Here is a 26,314-nt window from a genome sequence, read left to right as displayed (position 1 = left end):
CTCTCCCTCCTCTCATCTCTTCTCTATATCTTTTTCTATTTTCTATTTTATTTTTCTACCGACCTCAAACTAATTATTCATTAAAAGAAAGATAACAAAGACAATTCTGCCTGAATTTTTCTCAAGATTGTAAGAAAAAATAAATGAACATTGTCAACAGTACTTCACAAGTATATATGATGCATGCCTACCATCATATTTTGCGTGCACGTTTTTACCCGTGAAAAAATCTCATTTTTCTGGTCATTGATTGCCCATCATTCTGCGTTTCAAGTTGCATAAAACAGAAGCAAATATATATTGATGGAAGGCTATCCATTTTTTTTGCATGATATCCCACCTATTTATTGATCAGTACTTATATTTAAATGAAGGATATTTTTTTTATAAAGAAAAAAATTAAATTTTAAAACATAATTATAAATAAATTATAAAAATATACAGTAGTAGTATCTTTTCACCATTTTCCTTACTAAAACTTAATGTTGTTTAGGTTTGCCTGAATTAATTAATGAGCTAATTACTCTCGCATCGTCGTCGTTAACGTCTTCTAGCTTCTTAATTATGCACATGATAACGATTAAGGGTCCAGTCGTTGATCGAGCGTTGCTTTGCATTAATTGCACATCAACCGTCTAATTAAAGCATGCGTCCCGAGTTTGAAATTAGGCTTTGATTAGCCCTTTATATATATATATATATATACACACACATACACACACATACTTAAGAGTAGGCATGCTAATTAATCCTCAAAAGGCCAAGCCAATTTGTAAAGAGAAATGTTTTAGTTATAAAAAGATTTAAAAATAATTAATCTATAAATTAACATTATTCGATATAATATGTTAGATTGTAAATTTACTTTTATTATAAAATAGTTCTAATGTATTATATCAAGTCATCTTAATACCAAAAAATTAAAAACCAACTTCTAAATTGCAAATATATAGAAATTGATCATCACAACTACTTATTTGATTTTCGAGCCCACTTAATAATTTTTAGCATTACCAATACCAAAAAAGAACCAGCTAGCTTATAATCACTATTATTAAGAAAAAAAAGATGACTGATGGAATTTATGACAAATTTTTCTTTCATACTAAAAGCATTAATAGTTGACTTAATAAAGTTTGACCAAAATTCGATTAGAAAATTCACTTTTATAAATTTAACTAGTCACTTTTCAACAACACCAAATAACAAACTCTCCAAATCTATCACTATTTTATTAAAATATTGATTTTGACATTTTTATTTATTTTAATTCTAATTATAATTTGAATATTTATTTAATTGTAATCTATCACTACTCGAATTAGTTAGTCTCGCCATATCTGCAAGCTTTATGCCTATGTATACGATCCCTCTGAATGGATTGCAACAAACTATGTACCTCTTGTATCCATTTTTTATAAGTACCTCTTGTATCCATACATACAAAATCTAATCATAGGTAATATAAGTAATAAATGCATTCCAACCTCTCATTTGATTAAAAAATTAGGAACAATCTCGATTCAACAAACCATATTTCTAGATCAAACCAGCAAGCAACATGAGTAAGATAATTTTTTCTTTATCTTTTCTTCTTGCGCAGGAGGAACAACAGGCATTGGGAAGAGAGTTGTTTATAGTGAAAATAATATTTAGCCAACTCAAGGGCTGGCTAGATTTGGCCAATGAATAAATCTTGGGCTAAAATTACTATTCATTTATTGAGTTCATTATAGTAAATTTTTGTGTAACCTAGCTAAAGTTTTGCCAAAATTTAGTTAATTTGAGTCTACTACTAATATTCTATATAAAAGATTATTGTAGTGATCGTACGTTACATAGAACACAACATTTAAAAAAGAAAATTGAAAAATGGCCTTTAAGTTATTGAAAGAGGTGATGGTTATGAAGTCTTAGCTAGCACAATCAAGCAATAGGAGTTTAAAAAAAAAAAGTCTATGGGTTAAACTGTTGGTACAAAGGGGCTGCAAAACAAAAAATAGTGAGAGAAAAGTTTGCTTCAAAGCGCATTACGAATGTCGTTTTCCTCAAGACAATATTCGCCCCCACCAATAACGGTATGCACACGGGTTACAAGCGAATTTGCTTTCAAGATACAATGAAGCTCAGAACAAGTTTGTTTGTCTAACTGCGTTATGCACATACAAAATTAAATCCCGAATACCCTTAAATTTTACTATTCAACCAAGAGATTAGAAATATGTTCTCTACAAAATGAACAGATCCTAATCATAAGTTTTGAAAAAATGAAAACTTTAGAGAGAGAGAGAATTTCGAAATTGCCTTCACTTAATTCTATCATTATCTTTTCTATCATTCTATATTCAAATTCGTTGGCCAGATCTATTTATATGAATGAAATCTAAACCGAACATGTATATATATTATACCTGTTACCAAGTGATACAAACATTGGACTTTATCCAATGGTCTCATTACTTCTCCACTAACCATCTCGCACAGGTTCGAATCCTGCCTGGTATGACTTTTGTCATTTTCGTTGCCAAGAGCTATGGCTTTTGTGCGCCACACGCGCGTCCTTCGTGCACGAGTGCTTGGACTCAGTGGAGGCCATCCTTCCTACAAAATAATTAAAATTTTAAAACTCCTCTGGTATAGGTGTGATTCGAACCTCTAACTTCAAGGTAGATAACGATAGTAAATACCATTGAACCAATTGACAACTTGCGACAATGGATCCAAATTATTATAATCATAAGCAATAGTTTACAAACTTTCCTTAATTTCTCTCTTTCCAAAATAATTCATAACTTCTAAAAATAAATCTCCAAAATATTATTAATAATAAATATTATATATACTTATTTTGAAAATATTTCCAACATAAACATGGTTGAGAGATCTCAATTGTCTTCTCAAATGGAAAGGTATTGTGCCCAGCTCTAGTGATAGCACCTTGGACACTCTACTTCTCTATCCTCCTGATTAGATTCAGAAGACCTATCTTAGTCAAATGGATTCATCCTTCCATTGTTAGGTTTCAGTTAAACATAGATGACCCATCCAAAGGCAACCTTGATTCTATAGATTGTGGGGCCGTTCTGCATTTCCATTATGGTTATTTTATTGTTGGTTTTTCCTCTTTTCTAGGCATCAGTACTAATATTTATGCTAAACTTTCTACTCTGAAATTGGGTCTTGCCTTATGTTATTAACTGAGTATTATTGATCTTATTGTGGAGTCAGACTCTCTTCTTATTGTTAATTGGTTCAAAAATAAATTGATGTCTCCTTGGTCCTATTTCAATATTTGGAATGACATTCTTCATTTTAAAAGTGATTTCCTGTTTGATATATTCCATGTATATGGAGAAGATAATGTTTTAGTTGATAGCCTTGCTTCCTTAAGTGCGATAGATAAAACGATGAAATTTTCCTCTTCTTATGAATTATCTAAACCTATGATTGGTATCTTTTCTTTGAATTATCTAGAAACTTCCACGTTGTATTATTAATTTTGTTTTCTTTCACTCTCAGTTGTAACTAATTTTATTAAGAATTATACTTTTTGTTAGGACTCCGATTTTATAATTTTTGTAACCCTTGTTCACATGGTTAATCAATAAAAATGAATTTTGTCCTCTTCTTAAAAAAAAAAAAAAAAAAATCCCTGGGTGCATTTGTCACACGTCAACCTCGTTTACATGAAACCAAAGACGTACATAGGCAATTAATGGGTGGGACTGGGACTGGGACTGGAATCTGCCTCATCACATGCACATGGGCGTCGTGCGTTTCATTCCATATATATTTTATCTGTTTCATGCTACTGCATGGATGCCCATGGTCATGATTGATATACATACATTCATATATATATATATATTCTATTTATTTATATTTATTTCCTCTTTTTTTATTTTTTATGGGACCTAATGATCGATGCTTGTTTTTCAAAGGTCTGGCGACTTAATTTTCTTGGTTTGGTAAGACATATGAACGTCTGACTTTGAAATTGTGATGAAATTGAATGTGACGAAAGAGTTGCTAGTGAATGGGATTAGTTAGGTTTAAGGAAATTCAAATGTATATCACAATATACCTAATTTTTGGGTTGTTATGATCTTCTCATGTAAAAGTTTTCTAGGCACCGACAAAAGTAGGCCGAACCTTGATCTCCCTTCAAAATGTTTCAAAACCCACTGCAGGCCTTTCCGGACATGGAAAATGATTGGGAGTTGCTGCTCCTATTGTCTTCTTTTCTTGACATGAGTTCTATATCAAAAAACCAAATCAGATGGAATTAAGGTAGTCCTGCATGTTACAAAAAAATATATTGTTTTTCTTTTATCACAAATATTGCTTTACGTGTTTAATATTTCAAATCTAAACATACAAGGACATGGGCAGGACACACATGCCAAATTCCAAAAGAAAATCTCAAAAATTGAAGGTTTTTTTTTTTTTTTATTATTATTATTATTTACAAGGACGGTACCGATCCATGTCATCGATAAGTGTTCTAGCCTGCCATGATCAACAGGTTATCCGATCTCCTTGTCCTCCACTCCATGTCAAACATATTTCAAATTTCTGCCTAGCTAGCTAGCTCCTTGACTTGGCATGGTCAACGTACGATGTAGGTTGGGTGCGAATAGATATATATTGTCATTGGTGAAGAAAGGCTAGCCAGCAAAGAATAGTGAAGTCACGGCCCGGCGGGGATTGAATCGATTGATCATGTGATCTCAAGCGAACAAAGGATAAAGTATTTACATAAAACATATATACGAGTTCGGAGATAAGATCTACTAAGATGTCATGTTTACGATGACTAATCTTAAAAAGTCATATTTTTGTAAGATTAAGATCTACAAAATGAGTCCGAGCGAGATATCCGTGGCGAAAAAACACTATCAATAACAGAATCGAGCTCAATTAGCTAGGTAACATTCCAAACTAAGTCTATATCAAGAATCGTGCCTATGAAAGATCGATACTATAGTAAAATATCTCAACCCCTATAAATACCATGCCGAGTATATTTTAAAATGGATTTTAAATTGATCACTGAAAGACATAATTCCCTCTCTAGCTTAACCATCGAAGACATAGCCCACTTTGTATACTTTATCCGCAATGTGTTTGTGAATGATAACAATGATATCAACGATTCATGTCCGCAAAGTGCATCACAAGAGATATTGCTTCTGTTAGATTTTTAGTGTTAATGGTCGAATATATCGATGGATGTAATTTGTTATTTGGGTTTGAATTCTGAATTTGGGGGTAAAAATTTGCAAGTTTCAGGGAGGAAAGGTAATCTGTCAGCAATGTGCCAACAAGCTGTCCTCACGACAAGTAGTCCACTCAACGGCCGAGCGGGAGCCTAGCAGCAACATGACTATCATCAACTTCTTGTGAAATAGTTTCTGTGCCAGTATTTTATGATTTAAAATTTGGAAATATTTTTGTGATAAAAGAATTATATAAAAAATAAATTTATCAAATAATATAGTTTGATTTAATAGTTTATATTGTAAAATTATTTTTATTATAAAGTAAATTTGACAGATGTTATAAATTTACATAATTTTATAAATTTATTTATATATATATATATATATTATATACGTAGCACTTCTATTTGAAATTATGGCTGTCAATCCAATACCTACAGGACAATTTTACACGAATGTCCGTGATGTATTCTTGTATCTTTCTTCATCTTGCATAGATTTTTGCAAAAGGGTAATGATAGACACAGACAACATCGTCGTGGGGATTCTTTATTCACAAAGTACTCTGGGCTCGATTTAGTGTACTGAAAACAAAACAAAAAGATAACCACTCGCTCGGAGAAGCATCCTTCTATTCACCGCATGTACGTGAAAGAGGATGGGAATCCCGTGGCTATATATATAATACATAGCTGTTTCGGAGATACATCGACCAGGCATAGGCGTATTGAATCCTAAATTGCATGGTCCCTCATTTTTTTGTTTTCTTTCTTTCTTTTAAATCGTTCTTCGATGCAGGAAGGTTGACTTTGCTAATCCGACAGAAGCTATAAAATCAATGGCTAAAGTGGATATTGTCCTTTCTTTGGGTTAGGGATATAGGAAAGGACTTCAACGAATCTGTTCTTAATTCTGGGAAACACACGTTTCCTCCGTTCAGATCTACCTCAAGGAGCTGCTTCGTTGACAACTGCAGTTTTTAAAACTATCCCTCCAATATATAGTTGGCATAGCTGCAGATAAAGAAAAGTAATCTGTCCAATGGCTAGAGAGTTTGGATATTAATCTTTTCTCAAGCTTAGCCTCTTAAAGAGCTCGTTTTAGAAGTAAAATAAGAAGAGAATTTTGTGAATAGTAATAAAATAGTTTGAGTTAAATATTTTTTAGATTTTGGAAAAGGAGAGAAAAAAAATATTATAAAATTAAAATATTATAAGAATATTATTTTATAATATTATTTTTGTTTGGAATTTGAAAAAGTTGGAATTATTTTTTATTTTTTATTTAAAATTTTAAAAAAATTGTAATGATTAGTTTAAAAATTTTGTATTTAATTATGTTTGAGAATAAGATAGAATGAAATAAAATGAGATTATATGAGAATTTTATATCTCATCCCATGTCCCAAATAGGGCGGAGCAAAAATCTGACAATCCAACTCTAAATCTGACTCCGCGCCGGCTCCGACTTGTCGAAGTCAGAGTCGGAGGTTTTTTTCTCTTGGAAGTCGAAGTCGGAGTCATTGATGAACCGACTCCGGCTCCGCCCAGATCTGACTCCGACCATCCGACTCCGCCTCCACCTCCGTTTTATACATATTTCATAAAAAGATGTGTTTTTCTATATATTAATTATTTAAATTTTATACAACTATATCTTATATAATTAGTTAAACTCAATAATATAATAGTTAAATAATATAGTTATACTATAATATATAGACTAAATTGACTAATAATAGTTTAGTATATGACTATATGTAAATATCATACTATTACAAATTTACAATATTACTACCATGTAACACTAAATTACTAATGTATAAATATAATAGCATGTAATACTAATGTATATATAATATATTATAAACACTAAGATGCATAATAACATCAACATGTAATATTGTAATACTAATGGATAAACATTAATCTATAAATTTATAATAACATATAATACTAATGTATAATAACTAAAGTATTATTCATATAAATTACTAATAGTATTAATTACTATATATAAATTAGTAAACCACTTTAAGCCTATATATAAATTACTATATAAATCACTATAGTATTAATTACTAATACTATATTACTATATGATACTATTAACTATAGTGATATACTAGTATTAGACATTAGTGGACTAATACAATCAGTGATATAGTTAGTATAATATTTATACTAATACTATTATATAGTTATATTAAATTAAAATCACTATAGCAAATACTAATATATAATTATGCTAATCACTATAACTAATACTAATACTAATATAGACTATAGTTATAACTTATAGTATTATAACTATACTAAATCACTATAACTTATACTAATATAGTTATACTAAAATTTAAATCACTATAACTAATACTAATATAGTTATATTACTATAGGGTACTATTAACTATAGTGATATACTAGTATTAGTATACTAATACTATTAGTGATATAGTTAGTATAATATTTATACTAATACTATTATATAGTTATACTAAATTAAAATCACTATAGCAAAAGTTTAATCAAAAGTTAGTATGTTACTTGTTTTATTTAGTTGTATTTTTTGTTATAATCAAAAGTTTAATTAGTTTAGATTGTAATGTTGAGAAAATTAAAATTTGAAAGTTCAGAATTTTTTTTTTTTAAAAAAGTGGGTCAAATATGAAGTTAAAAAAGACAAAAATCAAAATCAAAAAAGTCCAACTCCGCTCCGACAAGTCGGAGTCGAAGTCGGAGCGAATTTTGTATGTCTCGGAGTCGGAGTCGGAGGTCAGATTCGACCTCCCTCAGTGCTCAGCTCTAGTCCCAAACCTGCCAGAAGTATTTTGAGAGCAGCTAAAAGATTTTTGTCCAGTAATTGTCTTCTAGATTCTAAGCTCTATAGTAGATCCTAACACCTTACCTTGCGTTTGTTTGTCCACTAATAGGGTTGAATTTATGTCTGTGGACTTTGTATGTCTCAAACTTCAGAAAATTGTGAAATCATCACTTGTTTTAAAAGTTAGAGCTGATGGAAGGATGTAGATGTTATTTTTGTTTTATATTTTAATACTCTCTCTTACGTGTAGGCCAGACTCTCTCTCAATGGGTAATCCAACATGTAGAATATTTAATTAAATATGATAGAATGTAGAATCAGGGTTCGAACTCAATACTTTTAATCTGATACTATGTGAAATCACCACTTGTTTTAAAAGTTTAAATTGATGAGAATAGATAGATTTTATTTTTTATTTTTTATTTTATATCTTAGCAAAAACAAAGAAATTATGTTACGTAGGCCTTTCATTTTGTTTCCAAAAAGAATTTTGGGAGTATTTTTTTGGGAAATGAGGCAGGGAGTAATTCTACCAATTTTACATTAGCAGCTTTTTTAATCATCAATGCTCAATTTGTATCCTCTAATATTAAAGTTAATAAAAGCCAGTAGCATGTTATCACAGGGCGACAGAAGGTGGAGACCTCTTCTTCTAGCACTGACCTGTGACTCCTCTTTAAGCAGCAACCAAAATTTCTTATATAAAAATCCATGAGAGAAAGGTGAGGAAAGTGTTCCACTGACCACTTCCAAGGATATGGGATACAAACTCCAGAGAACTTCCTCACTTTTCAATTGCAAACAAAATCCATATATACTCGAAGCATCGGTTTCTACTCTTTCCAAATACTCCATCTCTCTCTCTCTCTCTCTCTCTCTCTCTAAACTTAATTGGTGACTTCCACCCATTTTTTGTCCTGCCCAGGAGAGGGATTGATGATCCTTATTCCTCGGTACCGACTTCACAGATAAGAATTTAGAAGTGGAATAGAAGAACCGAGAAGTGTGATCAGGGTGAGAAGAAATGTTTAAAAAGAGGGAAAAAAGCAGACTCATTTGAGTTCACATTTCGAAACGTGGAATAAAAAAATAAAATATGTTCCGAAGACTGCTTTTTTGTTCTTGAGATATTAAATGGGCATCGAGGTTGATGCAAGGGTTACTTTGAAGTCAAACAGAATAGCCCATTTCATGAAAACAAACCAGTAAAGTCACCCCATTTTGTTCCTTTCTTTTTTTTGTTTATCCAATCAATGGGATTTACGGTCTATAATTTGTAGCTAATAAGTCGTATTCTCGTTATTAATATTATTATTTTTGTTGGCTCTGTGGATTGATTTGTGGTTACTCCTTTCGAAATCTCACCTTCTGGCACCATTTATTTCTACCCTCTAAAACTCCCATTGAATTCAATGAATTCTCTCTCCAGGCCTCTTTCTGTCTCTTCCTGGCTCTCTCTCTCTCTCTCTCTCTCTCTCTCCAGCAAGAGAAAAAAAAGGATTGAGGTGAACTAATCCGTTGAAGTATTACTCTTTAGGGCTTCTCCATTTGGTCTTGGATTTGTTTGTTGGTGGTACTGCATGAAACTCTTCATATTTAATGATTCGTTCTGAAATTGGTATTTTTGGGTGAGTTTTTCGTGTTCTTTCTTTAGAAAATATGGAACGGTTGTTCCTCGAAATCAAAGAACGAAACTTTGCTCCTCCCACACAATCATATCTCCTTTCTCAGCCACCCCCACCCCCACCACCCACTCTTCAATCTGATATCTTCAGATTGAACAACAAGGTCAGTCCAAGCATACTGCTCATCATTATAATTCTTGCCATCATCTTCTTTGTTTCTGGTTTGCTTCACCTTCTTGTTAGATTCCTCAGGAGACCCCAAAATAGAGACCCAGATGATTTGGAGAGTGTGACGGCTTTTCAAGGGCAATTGCAGCAACTCTTCCACCTCCATGATGCTGGGGTTGACCAGTCCTTCATAGACACCCTCCCTATCTTCCATTACAAAGCCATTATAGGGTTGAAGAACCCTTTGACTGCGCTGTCTGCCTCTGTGAATTTGAGCCCGAAGACAAGCTCAGGTTGTTGCCAAAATGCAGCCACGCCTTTCACATGGAATGCATTGACACATGGCTCTTGTCTCACTCCACTTGCCCACTTTGTAGAGCTAGCTTGCTCCCTGATTTCTCTCCAAATCGCAACTGCTCACCCATTGTACTTGTTCTTGAATCTGGAAGTGAGAGCTCAAGAGAGATTATCCCAGAGGCTGCTCCTGGCAGAACCAGTTCAGTTGGAAGAACCGATCCTCGTCTGGGTTCGCATTGTGTCACTGAATTTGGGTCCGCACGCATCGATTTATCGCATAAATCTGGTGATTTGGGTGCAAAAGATGATCCCAGACCAACCGTGACGGTGAATTCAAAGGAAAAAGTAGTGCCTGTTAAGCTTGGAAAGTTCAGGAATGTGGATGGAGGTGAAGGTAGTAGCAACAACAACGTGGATGCAAGAAGATGTTTCTCAATGGGTTCGTTTGAGTATGTAATGGATGAGAATTCTTCGTTGCAAGTACCCATTAAAACCCCAGTGAAGAAGCAATCAAGCAAGAAGCTTTCTTTGCCATTAACGCCCGGCCACAGGCTAGCAATGTCTGAATGTGACTGTGAATCCAGAAGAGAATTCAAATTCAACGGGTTTGAAGCAATTGGAAATTTTGAAGCATACCGGGATCCTAATCTTAACAGCAATGCCAACGGCAATGGAAGTGCTATTGGAAGGAGCAAAAGAGAGAGCTTCTCTGTTTCAAAGATTTGGCTCCGAGGGAAGAAGGAGAAGCAGAGTGCATCAGCTGATGCATCGAGGCGGGCGGTCTCGTTCCGGTTTCCGGTGCACCGGAGTGTTGTAGCCGAAGAAGATTTGAAGGCCAAGAATGGAGATGGGGGTGCAAGGAGGAGTATTTCTGAGATTAACATTGGGAGGCGCGAGAATGGAGGGAATGAATTGTGTTGTCACGAGGAAAGGCAGAGCTGTAACAATTTGGATTCTCAAGCAAAGGTACCATCTTTTGCAAGGCGGACATTGCTCTGGCTCACGGGCAAACAAAACAAGGTCGTTCACTCGTCCTCGGCATCAAATGTCTAGTTTCGTTCTATTTCTTCTTCGATCTTCTTTCTTAGATTAATTTAAATTTGATTGCCTAATCATGGAAGGTATAATTAGAACATCTGCAGTTGAGAATAGAAAGAAGAGATTTCAAGCGTGTAAAGAGATCTGAAGTACTGAACTGGACACAAGACTCCCTGCATTTCACTGATAATTTTTTTTTTTTTTTTTTTTTAATATTCTGCCAAACTCAGAAACAAAAAATGCTAGCATTTTCAATAAGTCTCTGCCACGAAAAGTGTGCAAATAATAATTTTTTTTTAAAGTATTCTTTCAGTTCTATTTAGAATTATTTGTCTCCACCATTGTTGTATTGTATCTGTTCTTTGAGTTCCTCTGTTGAACACACCAACTTTTTGTAAGTATTTTCTATAATTGTGGAATAACTAGGAAATACTTGTCGACATTCTTTAATGGTGATAGAAGTCTCCGTCCTTCTGTTTTAATGTATAAAGTTGTGAGCTTCATACCACCTTCATTCTTTCATCCCAAGCAGAAAAAAAATCTCAGAAATTTAACGCAACAATTTACATATAATACTTGTGACAGAAACTTGAAAGTAGTTGGGTCCTATATAGTATATACATGGTTGTTGAGTTGCATTATAAATGCAAGCGGGTGAAATTCAAATTCGTAGTGAACACGAGTCACTCTTTCATTAGTAGGAATTGCCGAGGAAGGTCGTTTTGGTTACAGGCTGCTGCATTTAATCTGTAAAGATTGGAGCGTATGGATGGTGGAGGGACTACAACATATATGTATTAATGGCTAATGTTAATAATGTCACAGAAACAGTTGGAAGCTGCTGTCTGGTTCAATTCATGGCACCTAACCCGTTCTCATGTGCCTTGGTCTGAAGAGAAAAAATGGAGAAATATGTTCTGGATTCCTGTTTTGAAGTTTACATGTTGTGTCTATCTCTATTTAATTATAGATAGTACTTGTGGGACAGAAAATTGGAGAGAATCTCTATCCATATTTATTCCTAGGGTAGTGCTAGTGTCCCAGTCAGTTTTGATTATTGGGCGTGTCCATTAATATAAATTTTATATTTTATTTTATTTATATATATTTTTAACATATTTAAATATTTTTAAAAAATAAAAGATATACTAATAAATTAATAGCCACTTCTTTAATTAGTAAATAAAAAAAATTAAAAGTAAAATTAAATACATAAATGAGAGACAAAATAAGACCGCATAGTACCATTACTTTTATTACTCATACATGCCAAGTATGTTGCCGGCTTCGAATACCCACAAAGCCCTTTTCAATTTTCACTTTCTTGCATTTCTTTGCCAATTCATGGGTTTGTTGATGTATGACTCGGCTTAACTTTATCCCCGTAAATATTTAACTCTCGCAAGTGTTTGAGGTTATCTACGTCATTAGGTTTAGCTTTGATGATGCGGCAAAAATGCGTAGACCGACGTAGTAGAAGTTGTGAGTTGGTGATGGCTTTGTTGGAGAAACTTAAGTAGACAATTTGGGGAATCAAGATGGTGTTAGTAATGTTACGTACGTAAAGTTAAGGAGAACAATAGTCAACGATAAACAACCATTCGAAATAGAGAGATGTTTTAACTATTTTTTACAAATTGACGTAATTTGATATAATACATTAGATTATTAAATTATTTTTATTATAAAATAAATTTAACATATTATATGAAGTTATATTAATTTAGAGTTTACTTTTATAAAAGAACAATGCTAGGTATAGTTCTCAAATAGGGACTGTAATGTAAGCCTAAATAATTTTAACTTTAAATTTTTTAAAAAATTACAAAATTATCTCTCTTAAAATAATATTTTTTTCTCATTTAATAAAAAATTTGTACATGCCGTCTCCACTTAAAGACTATAAATAAAATTTCGCTTTTGTTAAATCACCGTCAATGAATACACATAGGTACTTGATAAGGGTGCGCAATTGTTACCATAAAATGGAAAAAAGTAAAATCTATAGAGTAATTATTATACAATTTTATAATATAGATACGTGATACTCACGTCCTATTATATGATGCCAAGTTAATTAAAACCAATATTTATATAATTAATTATAATTATATAATATATTATAATTATCACATTATCTATATATTAATGATAAAGATATAACATATTTATCATTATTGAATGATAAATAATCGTCCAATAAAAAATCATTCAATAGTGATAAATATGTCACATCTTATATAGTAAGATAAAAATAAAATAATAATGTGATGTATAGAATTTTTCATTTCGAGAACGCTTGATCGTTGGTAGTGTTGATGTAAAAGTTTGTTGGCTAGGATTAGATGGTTATGACCTATTTGAATTATTAGATGAACGTAATTTATCTTTATCTTTATATATGAATATTTACATTCAAAGATAAATAGATTAATAGATAAAGATTTGTCTTTATCTTTATCTATGAGTATTTGAATTCGAAGATAAGTGGTTGAATAGATAAAGGTTTAAAAGACTTTTGATCAAGATTGAATGTTCAAAAAGATAGGAGATATCAAGTGATCTGGATAAAAGATTCAAAAAGAAGATATCAAGCAAAAAGAATTTTAAACTATCAAGAAGTTATATAAAGCAGTTATCTAATAAAGCTTTAGCGCTGGCTGTTAGCAGTCTGTCAGCAGAGTTCTTTCGTCAGTAGATTCCTGTTACACTTGAAACTCTTATCAGATTTATTCCATCAGCAGAATCCTACAACAATTAGAATTGATTTTCAGATTGTTTATTTAGGGGATCATATTGGTTAGGATCTATAGAGATTCAGATCTACGTATTTTCTAGAGCACTTTCTAGTGTATTGTTTGGTGAGAAAATTCTTTAGTGAATTTTTATATTTGTAATCTCTTTTTGAGTGTGATCGTGCTTCGAACATGGAGGATAGTGTGATTGGATTTTAGCTCCTAAAATTCTAGGAGGAAAGATAATATTTGAAGATCGCCAGAGGTTCTGGCTGCTACTGCGGTAGAAGACAAACTGGTCGTTTGTCTGGGTAAGTAACAGAGTCAAGTTGCAAAGGTTTTGTAATTAATAAATACTTGTAATTGATTTTCAAATAATAAGATTGACTTTTCTGGATTTGGCTGCCTCGTAGGGTTTTACCTTTAAAGAGTTCTTTAAAAAGTTTTTCTTCGATACCAATCTTAGTGTTATGTAATTTATTTATTTATTGTTATTGTTTAATTAAATTAATTACATACTTGAATACTAAATAATTTATTGAATAAATTGATAGATATTTTTACTGTATTACAGAAATACTTGAATAATTTCAAGTAGGTTTTCAAAACTATATGGAAGAAGTAAGATATAGGTCTGTGGACTGACCTGACAAACGGATTGATAAGTAGGCCTTTTATTATGTGGAAGACACCATAATGTGGCTGGTGGGTCTCTTTCCAACCATGTTCGTATCATTCTTTCTTTTGTATTTTTTTGTAATTATTTTATTTTAATTTTTGGGTGAGATCATATCTCGGCCCACCTTTCTTGTTAGGAAAAATGAGGCCCAGTTGTGCTCAAACTCGGATAGGCCTGTGATTGGCGTTGCTTCAACCTCGAATCATTCCTACCCGCATAGTCAAAGTCAAAGCCGAAAGGCAAAGGCGAAGGGACTAACTACTTATATAAATGACTCAATGAGAAATATTTTAATCATAAAATTTTTTTATAAAAATAAATTTATAAATTGACATAATTTAATGTAATATATTAAATTATAAAATTTCTTTTATTATAAATAGATTTAACATATTATATGAAATTATATTAATTTCTGTATTTATTTTTATAAGATGTCTTTATAATTGTATTACTTTCTCATATAAATACCATAGGATTTGCATTTTTTTCTCTCTTTAGAGATATAATGCAATTCATGTTGGTATGTACTATATATTGAGATAAAGAATATATTTCACCTTAAGCGACTTTTGGGCTAAAGTGATCATGAGTCAAAAGACAAAAGGACAATCAATATATCTTTCTCTAGATCAGGCCTTCTTCCACAACAGCTAGCTAACTCATGCCTAACCTAATGGAAAAAATAGGATTGCTCAAGACTTACTTGGTCGGTCCAATTCTACATTTTAATGTTTCTATTACTTAATTAATTAAGGTTAATTGTTAGGTCAAGAAGTAAGAAAAGAATGATAAATATTACTTTCTTTTGCACAAAAATGAGGGATTAAATTGGAGAAATTATTTATACAATCATAGAGTGTGCAAGTCTTATTGATCATGAATTTTGAAAAAATAGACAAATTTAAAAATACATGAATTTTATTTTTTATTTTTTATTTTTTTTTATATGGTAGATCTTTTTTTTTTTAAATGAGCGAGAGTTGTGTATCTTAAAACTTTATCTGGCATTACTAGTTAAAGAAGAGAAAGATAACAATTTGATAAATGTAACGATAGGATCCCAATTTAACCAAAACTAATTATAAGGATAATTCATGTGAGAAAGTACTACAATCAAAGTCATCAGGACCCTACTCATCCAGAAAATAATTAAACATAACAAAGTTAGGAAGTTAGAATCGGAATGCAATGAAACAAACAGACAAATAAGTATCATAAACGTAACGAAAACATTCAAAGTTAACACCCTATTAATAAGCACGACAAAATTGGAAATACATCACGAAGTTGGGACCATAAAAAAAGTACGTATTTTTCCATTTTATTTTGTTCTGGTTTGATTTTTATGGATTCCGGTCAAGACTAATTAATTTGAAATAGGAATATGATAGTATGATTGTCAAATATATCTATTAAATGTGTCCACTCATATATATATATATATTTTTAATAATTAAGGTAGTGATAATTAGTGAATTTATATATATATTTTTTTTATTTTATTCTTAATGGTTAAGAATGTTTAAAAAAAACTTAAAAATGAAAATAAAAATTAAAGAACTCATTTATATTAATGTGAATATTTTGTGGACACGTTTATAGGTAACTTAGCTTTGTCGTTTATAATATTAATTGAAGAATATAATTCGGTATATTCCATGAACTGGCCATAATGGGAGCCCCTCACGAGCACGGCAATTTGTTCTCACTTCCCATTGTGGTAAAAATTTTGAAAAATAAAAATAAAAAAATCAACGCAACTTCTATTAGAGCACTTTCAATAAATTTTTTTTATCTTATCTTTTAAAATATATTATCAAAACTTACTTTTTCTATTTTACAAACTGACTTTTATAATATGTTATCCATCAGCTTATCTATTTTTTCTCTATATCATTTAAATATTTTTTTTTTATTCTTTTTAAATATTTTATTTCTATTAATAAATTTACAATATCCATATATTTTTTTATATTCGTAATTTATTTTTATATACAATGTAAAATAATTCAGTCCTATACATGTAAAACAAAAATATATAAGCCACATAAAAATTAAAAATAAAATCAAATATGAAAAAATTGGTTTAAAAATAATTTCAAAATATTTTTTAGAAGAAAATGAAATATATGTGTTTTAAATGATGAATAATAAAAAGAATTTACTTATATATATGATAAAAATCAAATTAAATAAAAATAAGGAGTAAATGAAATATCAATAATAAAAAAATTTTTACAGGATGAATAATACCTGCTACATATAGTAGGATACTGTAGCTAAATATATTTTACAAATCATTTTACATAATCGGATGAAGATCATTTTTAGAACAAATTTTCAAATTATTTATATTTTTTGTATAATAGAAAAGTCATTGAGAGTGCTCTTATTACTGCTGATCTTATTCCTTTCCGATCATAGTTGTTCTCTAAATCCATAGGTATAGCTGGATGAAAAATAATTTGTATAAATTTTAAATAGATAATTTTCATGTAAATTTTTATAAAGATATAAATTCTGTCTTAAAAAAATATGAAAAAAAATTATTTTTTTAAAAAAATATATACAAAATTTATCTATTTAAAATTTATATATACGTTACTCATATATATATATATATAATTAAGTACAGTGGATAAGGGAGGAAAATTCCGATGACGATGATGTGATGTTGTGAGGCTAGAAGGCATGACGTACGCCGCCCTGACAATTTTGCACGTTCATTTGACTAGAGACCACAAGAAATTAAGGTACGTAGTTCCAAGTGAGAGAATATAAAATTACTGTACGTACCTTTGTGGCGATAAGGAAGACGGGGAAACCACATATTATTTATTTATTAGTGTAGAAAAATATACCAAATTATCTTCTTATATTGCTCTATAAATTGGAGGCATTATTTCTACTTCTTTTGCATCAAAAAAGTAGAAGTGTCATAGACTCATCGTGTAGTTTTTGATAGGGAAAAAAGATGGGGTTGGGTATTCGTGCTTTGATCATGGTGTCCATTACCATGTGTACTCTCACGTCAGTGGCAAATGCTGCAGAGGGGACTGCTACTTTCTACACCCCTCCTTATGTCCGTGAGTATATCTATTTATATGTATCTATTAATTAACATCGACGCATGTGTGTATATATATATATATCTTATAGCTTTTTATATTATACTTTATCTATATCTTTCAAATTTTTAAAGGGGACATATTTTCGATAAAAAAAATTCTTACTTTTAAACTTTTCTTTCCAATCAATATCTATCATGTCAATAATGTTAAGAATATACGTATTCTTTGCATCGACTTGTAAATATAATTCTTTTTTTATTTTTATGAACTATTATATTTCTTTTTTCTAATAATGTGAGATTCACTGAAATTAAGAAAAATTTAATTAAATTTCTTAATAATTCAACATAACTCAAATCCCATCAAGTTAGAAATCTTTATTTTCTACATGTACTCAAATTCATCTAAATCAAATTAGTAAACTACTCTTGAATACGCATGAAATCAATCTAGCTAGTGTGATGCATGCAAATTAGCATGCTCAATTTCAAATGGGGCAGGCAAATGCTATGTACTGCCATGTTGCATGCATCAAACTCCAATTACGTGATCAGATTTAATTATAAAAACCTTTCATGAGTTTCAACAATTAATTACTATCGTTGACTACTGCAGCCTCTTCGTGCTATGGATTTCAAAACAATGGTGTCATGATAGCTGCGGCAAGCGATGCAATATGGGGGAATCGAGCAGCTTGTGGGAGAAATTATAGAGTCAGATGCATCGGAGCAACAAATCAGGGTGTACCACAACCTTGCAAGGGTACGAGCGTTGTGGTTAAAATCGTCGATTATTGTCCACCAGGATGTCAGGGAACCATCGATCTCTCTCAAGAAGCTTTCTCTGCAATAGCTAATCCTGATGCCGGAAAAATCAGAATTGAATATACTCAGTAAATCTCGATCCATGAAATTGCACATTAATTTAGTACTACTTCTGTTTGTTAACGTGCATTAAATATCAAAAGCATGTAATAATTAATTCGTCATTGCTTTTCTTTTTATTTGTGATTTTCAGGGTTTGAAGATGTATAGATCAGTATTATGGCCTCCTAATAACGAGTTTATATATGATAGTATTGAAATAAGCTGCATGCAGCTAGCTCGATCGTGATGGAGTACTTCTTTGTTTCAAGCGTACGTGACAAGTTATATATATATATATATATATATGGTAACATTAATGAAATAAGCAACACGTCGAAACTTGTATGTATCAAATATGATGCCAAGTTGATGTTGAAATATGCATATGTATGTAAGCTTCAATGCAAAATGGGCGGCCTTACTAGTCTTTTGTTTTCATATCGTACGTACTGCTCGGGTATACACATATATGCATGATGTGTGATTTGTAATCGGATATATATATATATGTATGTATGTACTTGGGCATAATATGTGAGTTGTAAAGCGACAAAATTCTGGTATGAAATTTATCTGCATGGCCTGGTTACTAATAAAAATAATTATAGAAATATTAGGCATAAAAATCATTTATAAGTTAACGTAATTTAATATAATTTAATATAATATCCTTACATCTATTTGTAAACTTAATTAATTTGATAATCTAAGGTCGTAGTACCCCTTCGAATGACCAAAAAAAAAAAAAAAACTTAATTAATATAAGGAAGGTTCAAGACAAATATAAGGTACGTAGTACTTCGAGCCAGCCCAATCAAACGTACGAGATTTTAAATGGATTACTCGATTTGAATCAGTAACAAGGGATTCATTTTTGTTTTGTTTGGCAAGCAAAAACTCTCCCCTAAAAAAGATTATCAAGCCTTCAAATATTTGTGTAAATTATATACGCGTGCAAACGTTATATTTTGGGATAGAAAAATTCTTTTTATCAGTTACTATTTATTAATTATAAAAAATTATATAATCATACTATGAAAAAAATCTCACATTTTATAAAAAAATTAAAAATGTAAGATATAAAAATTAATAATAATTGATGTATAATATTCCACTTTAAAATATTATATTTATCGAGGTGGCTAGATGTTGAAGTTTCGTATTGATAATATCGAGGTGGCTCCCAAAACTTTCAATTGTCATCACGATGGGAGTGGACAATTAAGCTTTTATTGACCTGTAAATATTAATTGGTCCAAGTCTTCTACTAAGGCCTCCGAGAAAGGATAGACTACTCTACAACTTTAATAATATTACATATAAGTGATTATCCTTTATTAATTAATTCGCGAGCTAATTAATTAATAAGGTTCGCTGCAATTAAAGGATTTTCCAGTACTAGTTACTAAATAAAAGGTTTCTTTCACCATTTATGCTTTTAAAAATAAACGACAGAAGAAAATATTTTGGCTTTGGGATGTACTAAATGTGCCAAAACAATTTTTTTTTTTTTTTTTTTTTTTTTTTTTTTTTTTGCGTCCATTAATTTTCGCCTCTAGGGGATGGTAATAATTCGTCTCAAAGCTATCTATATTAAGTACAGTGGACAAGGAGGAAAATTCCGACGATGATGCTGATGTGATGTTGTGAGGCTAGAAGGCATATGCCTCCCTCATGACACATCTTGTGAGGCTAGAAGGCATATGCCGCCCTCATGACAATTTTGCACGTTCATTTGAGACCACAAGAAATTAAGGTAGTTCCAAGTGAAAGAATATAAAATTATTGTACGTACCTTTGAGCCGACAAGGAAGACAGGAAATACGTAAAAAAATTCTTCTGAAGAGAAAAAATGGAGAAATATGTTCTGGATTCCCGTCTTGTAGATTATCTATCTCTGTTTAATTATATATGATATTTGTGGGATAGAAAATGGGAGAGAATCTCTATCCATATTTATTCTTAGAATAGTGCTAGTATGCCGGCCAGCTTTTACCATTGGGATTATTTGCATCATTAGTTTTGGCTTTGATGATGCAGTAGAAATGCGTAAATCAGCGTAGTAGTAGTTGTGAGATGGTGATGGCTTTGTTGGAGAAACTTAAATAGAGGATTTGGAGAATCAAAATGATGGTGTTAGTAATGTTACATACGTGAATTTAAGGAGAAGAATGGTCAACGATGAGCAACCATGTAAAATAGAGAAATGTTTTAACTATTTTTTATAAATTGACATGATTTAATGTCTGAGTTTATTGTTTTATGACTTGGTTTAACTTTATCTCCGGGAAGATTTAAATCCCCAAGTGTTTGGAGTTATTTGAATCATTAGTTTTGACTTTAATGATGCGGGAAAATTGCGTAGACCGGCGTACCAATAGTTGTGAACTGGTGATGGCTTTGTAAGAAAAACTAAAATAGACAATTTGAGGAATTAAGATGGTGTTAGTAATGTTACATACGTAAAGTTAAGGAGAACAATGGTCAATGATGAGCAACCATTCAAAATAGAGTGATGTTTTAACTATTTTTTACAAATTGATGCGATTTGATATAATACGTTAGATTGTAAAATTATTTTTATTGTAAAATAAATTTAACATATTATATAAAATCATGTCAATTTGCGGGTTCACTTTTATAAGATTTATTTGTGATTTTAGCACTTCTCTTCAAAATATGACATATCAATAAATGTATATCGAAAAAAATGAATTTGTCTTATAATTGTTATGGATAATAATATTACGTTAACAAGTTGTGCAATTATGATGTCTATATCATTTCACATTTATTTTTTAACATATTTTTGCTAAATCACCGTCAATGAATACACATAGGTACTTGATGAAGGTGCGCAATTGTTACCATCAAATGGAAAAAAAGTAAAATCTATAGAATAATCATTATGCAATTTTATAATATAGATATGTGATACTCACGTCCTATTATATCATTCCTAGTTAATTAAAACTGATATATATATAATTAATTTTAATTATATAATATATTATAATTATCATATTATCTATACAAAGAAAGTTATATTCTATAGACTCATCTTATTTTCATTTTCATTTCATTATATAAGATGTAACATATTAATCATTATTGGATAATTTTTTATCATCTAATAAAAAATCATTCAATAGTAATAAATATGTTATATCTTATATAATAAGATAAAAGTAAAATAATAATTTAGTGTATAGAAGACTTGATAGTTGGTTGGTTTTCAAAACTATATGGAAGGAAATAAGATATAGGTCTGTGGACTGACCTGAGAAACAGATCTGATAAGTAGGCCTTTATTATGTGGAAGACACCATAATGGGGCAGGTGGGTCTCTTTCCAACCATGCTCGTATCATTCATTTTTTTTTTTTCTTTTTTAATTTTTGTGTGAGATCCATATCTCGGCCCACCTTTCTTGTTAGGAAAAATGAGGCCTAGTTGTGCTCAAACCAGTATAGGCCTGTGATTGGCCCATCTTCAACCTCGAATCATTCCTATCCGTATAGTCAAAGTCAAAGGCAACGGCAAAGATATTAACTACTTATACAAATGACTCATGAGAAATATTTTAATCTTAAAGAAATTTTATAAAAATAAATTTATAAATTAACGTGATTTGATATGATATATCATATTATAATTTTTTTTATTATAAAATAGATATATTATATCATATGAAACTATATTAATTTCTATATTTATTTTTGTAAAATTTTTTTATAGTTGTAATACTTTCTCATATAAATACTATAGGATTTGTATTTTTTTTTCTTTTTAGGATAATGCAATTCATGTCGGTATGTACTATAGATTGAGATAAAAAATATATTTTCACGTTAAGCGACTTTTGGGGTAAAGTGATCATAAGTCAAAAGACAAAAGCACCATCGATATATCCTTCTCTAGATCAGGCTTTCTTCCACAACAGCTACCTAACTCATGCCTAATCTAATGGAAAAAAAATAGGAATGCTCAAGACTGACTTGGTCGGTCCAATTCTACATTTTAATGTTTCTATTACTTACTTAATTAAGGTTAATTGTTAGGTCAAGTAATAAGAAAAGAATGATAAATACTACTTCTCATTTTGCATATATATACTTACTTTTGCACACAAATGAGGGATTAAATAGGATAAATTATTTGTACAGTGTGCAAGTCTCGTTATCATGAATTTTGAAAAAAAAATAGATAAATTTAAAAACGTATGAAAAAATTATATTTTTAGGGTGGTGGATTTTTTTTTAAAAAAATATGTGAGAGTTGTATATATTAAGACTTTATCTAGCATTACTAATTAAAAAGGAGAGAAAGATAACTATTTGATAAATGTAACGATAGGATCCCAATTTAACCAACACGAATCAAAGTCAGGACCCTTCTTATCCAGAAAATATAAACATAACGACAAACACAGCAGAGTTAGGAAGTTAGAATCGGAATGCAACGAAACAAACATACAAACAAACAAACAAATAAGTATCATAAATGTAACGAAAGCATTCAAAGTTAACACCCTGTTAAAAAATTGAAAATACATCAAGAACTTGGGACAATAAACATAGTACGTATTTTTCCATTTTAAATTGTTTTGGTTTATTTTTCACGCAATATTCCGGTCAAGACTAATTAATCTGTAATAGGAAAATGATAGTATGGTTATCAAATATGTCTATCAAATGTGTCCACTCATATATGTTATTTTTATTTTTATTTTTAATAATTAAAGAAGTGATTATTAGTAAATTTATATATATTTTATTTTGTTCTTAATGATTAAAGATGTTTAAAAAATATTTAAAAAAAAGGAAAATAAAAAAAAAAATTTCATTTATACTAATCAATATATTTGGTAGCCGGCATATTTGATAGGCACCTTGACATTGTCGCTTATAATATTAATTGAAGAATATTATTCGGTATATTTCATGAACTGGCCATAATGGGACCCCCTCACGAGCACGGCAATTTGTTCTCACTTCCCATTGTTGTCCAAAAATTGGAAGGAAAAAAAAAAAAAAAAAAAATTCAACGCAACCTCTAATATTCCTAGTGATCTTGTCTGCCCTTTCCAATCCTAGCTGTTCTCGAAATTTATAGATATAGTTGGATGAAAAATGATTTTTACAAATTTTAAATAGATAAATTTTAGATAAATTTTTATAAAATTGTAGATTTTATTTTAAAAAGTATATAAAAATTATTATTTTTTAATAAAATCTTTTATAAAAGCCGTACACAAAATTAAGTTTTGTTTTAATTAAGAGATGAGTTAAAATCACTTCTCAATTAACTATCATTAATTTATTTAAATGGTGGGTTTCCACCTATCCTTAGGAGCTCTTGCTATCAAAGTTCAGCAGTCCATTTTAAGTTTGTTTATTTTCGTATCATTTTTCTAATATTTTTAAATATTTAAAAAAAATTATAATATTATTAAATAACATTTTCTTAATTACTAAATTAAAAAAAAAAAACTGAAAAAATTTGGAACGGAGCTACCAACAGGATCCTAGCATTTTCCCTATTTAAAACTTGTATTGAGATAACTATCAAATGATGACGATGATGTGATGTTGTGAGGCTAGGCTAGAAGGCATAGCCGCCCTGACGATTTTTCACGTTAATTTGAGACGACAAGAAATTAAGGTAGTTCCAAGTGAAATAATATAAAATTATTGTACGTACCTTTGAGCCAATAAGAAAGACAGAAAATATACAGCAAATTTGTTCTGATCGGTTACTATTTATTATTTTACATTTCACGACAATTATTTTATAAAGCGTGAGGTATTCTCACATAACCATATATTATTTATTTATTAGTGTAGAAAAATATACCAATTAGTCTTCTTATATTACTCTATAAATTGGGGTCATAATCTCTACATCTTTTGCATCAAAGAAGTAGAAGTGTAATAGACGCATCGTGTAGTTTTTGATAGGGAAAAAGATGGGGTTGGGTATTCGTGCTTTGATCATGGTGTCCATTACCATATGTACTCTCACGTTAGTGGCAAATGCTGCAGAGGGGACCGCTACTTTCTACACTCCTCCTTATGTTCGTGAGTATATCCATTTATATGTATCTATTAATTAACATCGACCAATGTGTACGTGTATATATATATATATATATTTATATATATATATCTTATGAGCTTTTATATCATACTTTATCTATATCTTTCAAATTTTTAAAGTGGACATATTTTCGATGTAAAGAGTTCTTACTTTTTAAACTTTTCTTTCCAATCAATATTTGTTATATCAATAATGTTGAGAATATACGTATTCTTTGCATCGCCTTGTAATTATAATTCTTTTTATTTTTAAGCACTATCATGTTCTTTTTTTCTAACAATGTGAGATTCACTGAAATTAAGAAAAAATTAATTAGATTTCTTAATAATTCAACTTAACTCAAATCCCATCAAGTTAGAAATCTTTATTTTCTTCATGTGCTCAAATTCATCTAAATCAAATTAGTAAACTACTCTTGAATATGCATGAAATCATTCTAGCTAGTGTGATGCATGCAAATTAGCATGCTCAATTTCAAATGGGGCGGACAAATGCTATGTACTGCCCTGCTGCATGCATCAAACTCCAATTATGTGATCAGATTTAATTATAAGAACCTTTCATGAGTTTCAACAATTAATTATTATCGTTGACTACTGCAGCCTCTTCGTGCTACGGATTTCAAAACGATGGTGTCATGATAGCTGCTGCAAGCGATGCAATATGGGAGAATCGGGCGGCCTGTGGGAGAAGTTATAGAGTCAGATGCATCGGAGCAACAAATCAGGGTGTACCACAACCTTGCACGGGTACGAGCGTTGTGGTTAAAATCGTCGATTACTGTCCATCAGGATGTCAGGGAACCATCGATCTCTCTCAAGAAGCTTTCTCTGCAATAGCTAATCCTGATGCCGGAAAAATCAGAATTGAATATACTCAGTAAGTCTGAATCCATGAAATCGCACATTAATTTAGTACTACTTCTATTTGTTAATGTGCATTAAATATCAAAAGCATGTAATAATTAATTCATCATTCATGTTTTTCTTTTTATTTGTGATTTTCAGGGTTTGAAGATATATCGATCAGTACTATGGCCTCCTAATAACGAGTTTATATATGATAGTATTGAAATAAGCTGCGTGCAGCTAGCTCGATCGTGATGGAGTACTTCTTTGTTTCCAGCGTACGTGACAAGTTATATATATATATATATATATATATATATATATATGGTAACATTAATGAAATAAGCAACACGTTGAAACTTGTATGTATCAAATACGATGCCAAGTTGATGTTGAAATATGCATATGTATGTAAGCTTCAATGCAAAATGGGCAGGCCTTAGTAGTCTTTTGCTTTCATATCGTACGTACTGATCGGGTATACGCAGATATACATGATGTGATTTGTATACGCAGATATATATATATATATATATATATATATATATATATATGTACTTGGGCATAATATGTGAGGTGTAAAGCGACAAAACCTGGTATGAAATTTATCTGCATGGCCTGGTTACTAATAAAAATAATTATAGAAATATTAGGCATAAAAAAATAAATATAAAATTAAAATTTATAAATTGACATAATTTAATATAATTTAATATAATATCCTTACATCTATTTGTTAACTTAATTAATTTGATAATCTAACGTCGTAGTACCCTCGAATGGAAAAAATAATAATAATAATATAAGGAAGGTTCAAGACAAATATAAGGTACGTAGAACT

General features: G+C 30.6%; 3 protein-coding genes across 3 annotated transcripts; all 3 read left to right on the top strand.

The window, feature by feature from the left end:
- The first annotated feature begins 8,812 nt into the window (after positions 1 to 8,812).
- LOC121262922 (RING-H2 finger protein ATL13-like) lies at positions 8,813 to 11,494 on the top strand. The gene is given in 2 exon segments (XM_041165624.1): positions 8,813 to 10,074; positions 10,077 to 11,494. Coding segments are annotated over 2 exon segments (1,482 nt in total). The 5' UTR covers positions 8,813 to 9,704; the 3' UTR covers positions 11,189 to 11,494.
- A 5,988-nt stretch (positions 11,495 to 17,482) lies between these two features.
- LOC121263183 (EG45-like domain containing protein) lies at positions 17,483 to 18,936 on the top strand. The gene is made up of 3 exons (XM_041166009.1): positions 17,483 to 17,676; positions 18,277 to 18,553; positions 18,679 to 18,936. Exons 1-3 carry the CDS (start codon positions 17,565 to 17,567, stop codon positions 18,683 to 18,685), a joined length of 396 nt encoding a protein of 131 aa, XP_041021943.1. The 5' UTR covers positions 17,483 to 17,564; the 3' UTR covers positions 18,686 to 18,936.
- Positions 18,937 to 24,431: 5,495 nt separating this feature from the next.
- LOC121263184 (EG45-like domain containing protein) lies at positions 24,432 to 25,780 on the top strand. Its single transcript, XM_041166011.1, has 3 exons — positions 24,432 to 24,606; positions 25,228 to 25,504; positions 25,633 to 25,780. Exons 1-3 carry the CDS (start codon positions 24,495 to 24,497, stop codon positions 25,637 to 25,639), a joined length of 396 nt encoding a protein of 131 aa, XP_041021945.1. The 5' UTR covers positions 24,432 to 24,494; the 3' UTR covers positions 25,640 to 25,780.
- Positions 25,781 to 26,314: the final 534 nt, after the last annotated feature.

The sequence above is a fragment of the Juglans microcarpa x Juglans regia genome, chromosome 4S (assembly GCF_004785595.1).
Source record: "Juglans microcarpa x Juglans regia isolate MS1-56 chromosome 4S, Jm3101_v1.0, whole genome shotgun sequence".
Taxonomy (NCBI): domain Eukaryota; kingdom Viridiplantae; phylum Streptophyta; class Magnoliopsida; order Fagales; family Juglandaceae; genus Juglans; species Juglans microcarpa x Juglans regia.
The sequence above is the reverse complement of the archived record's forward strand: the minus strand, read 5'-3'. Positions and strand labels throughout refer to the sequence as shown.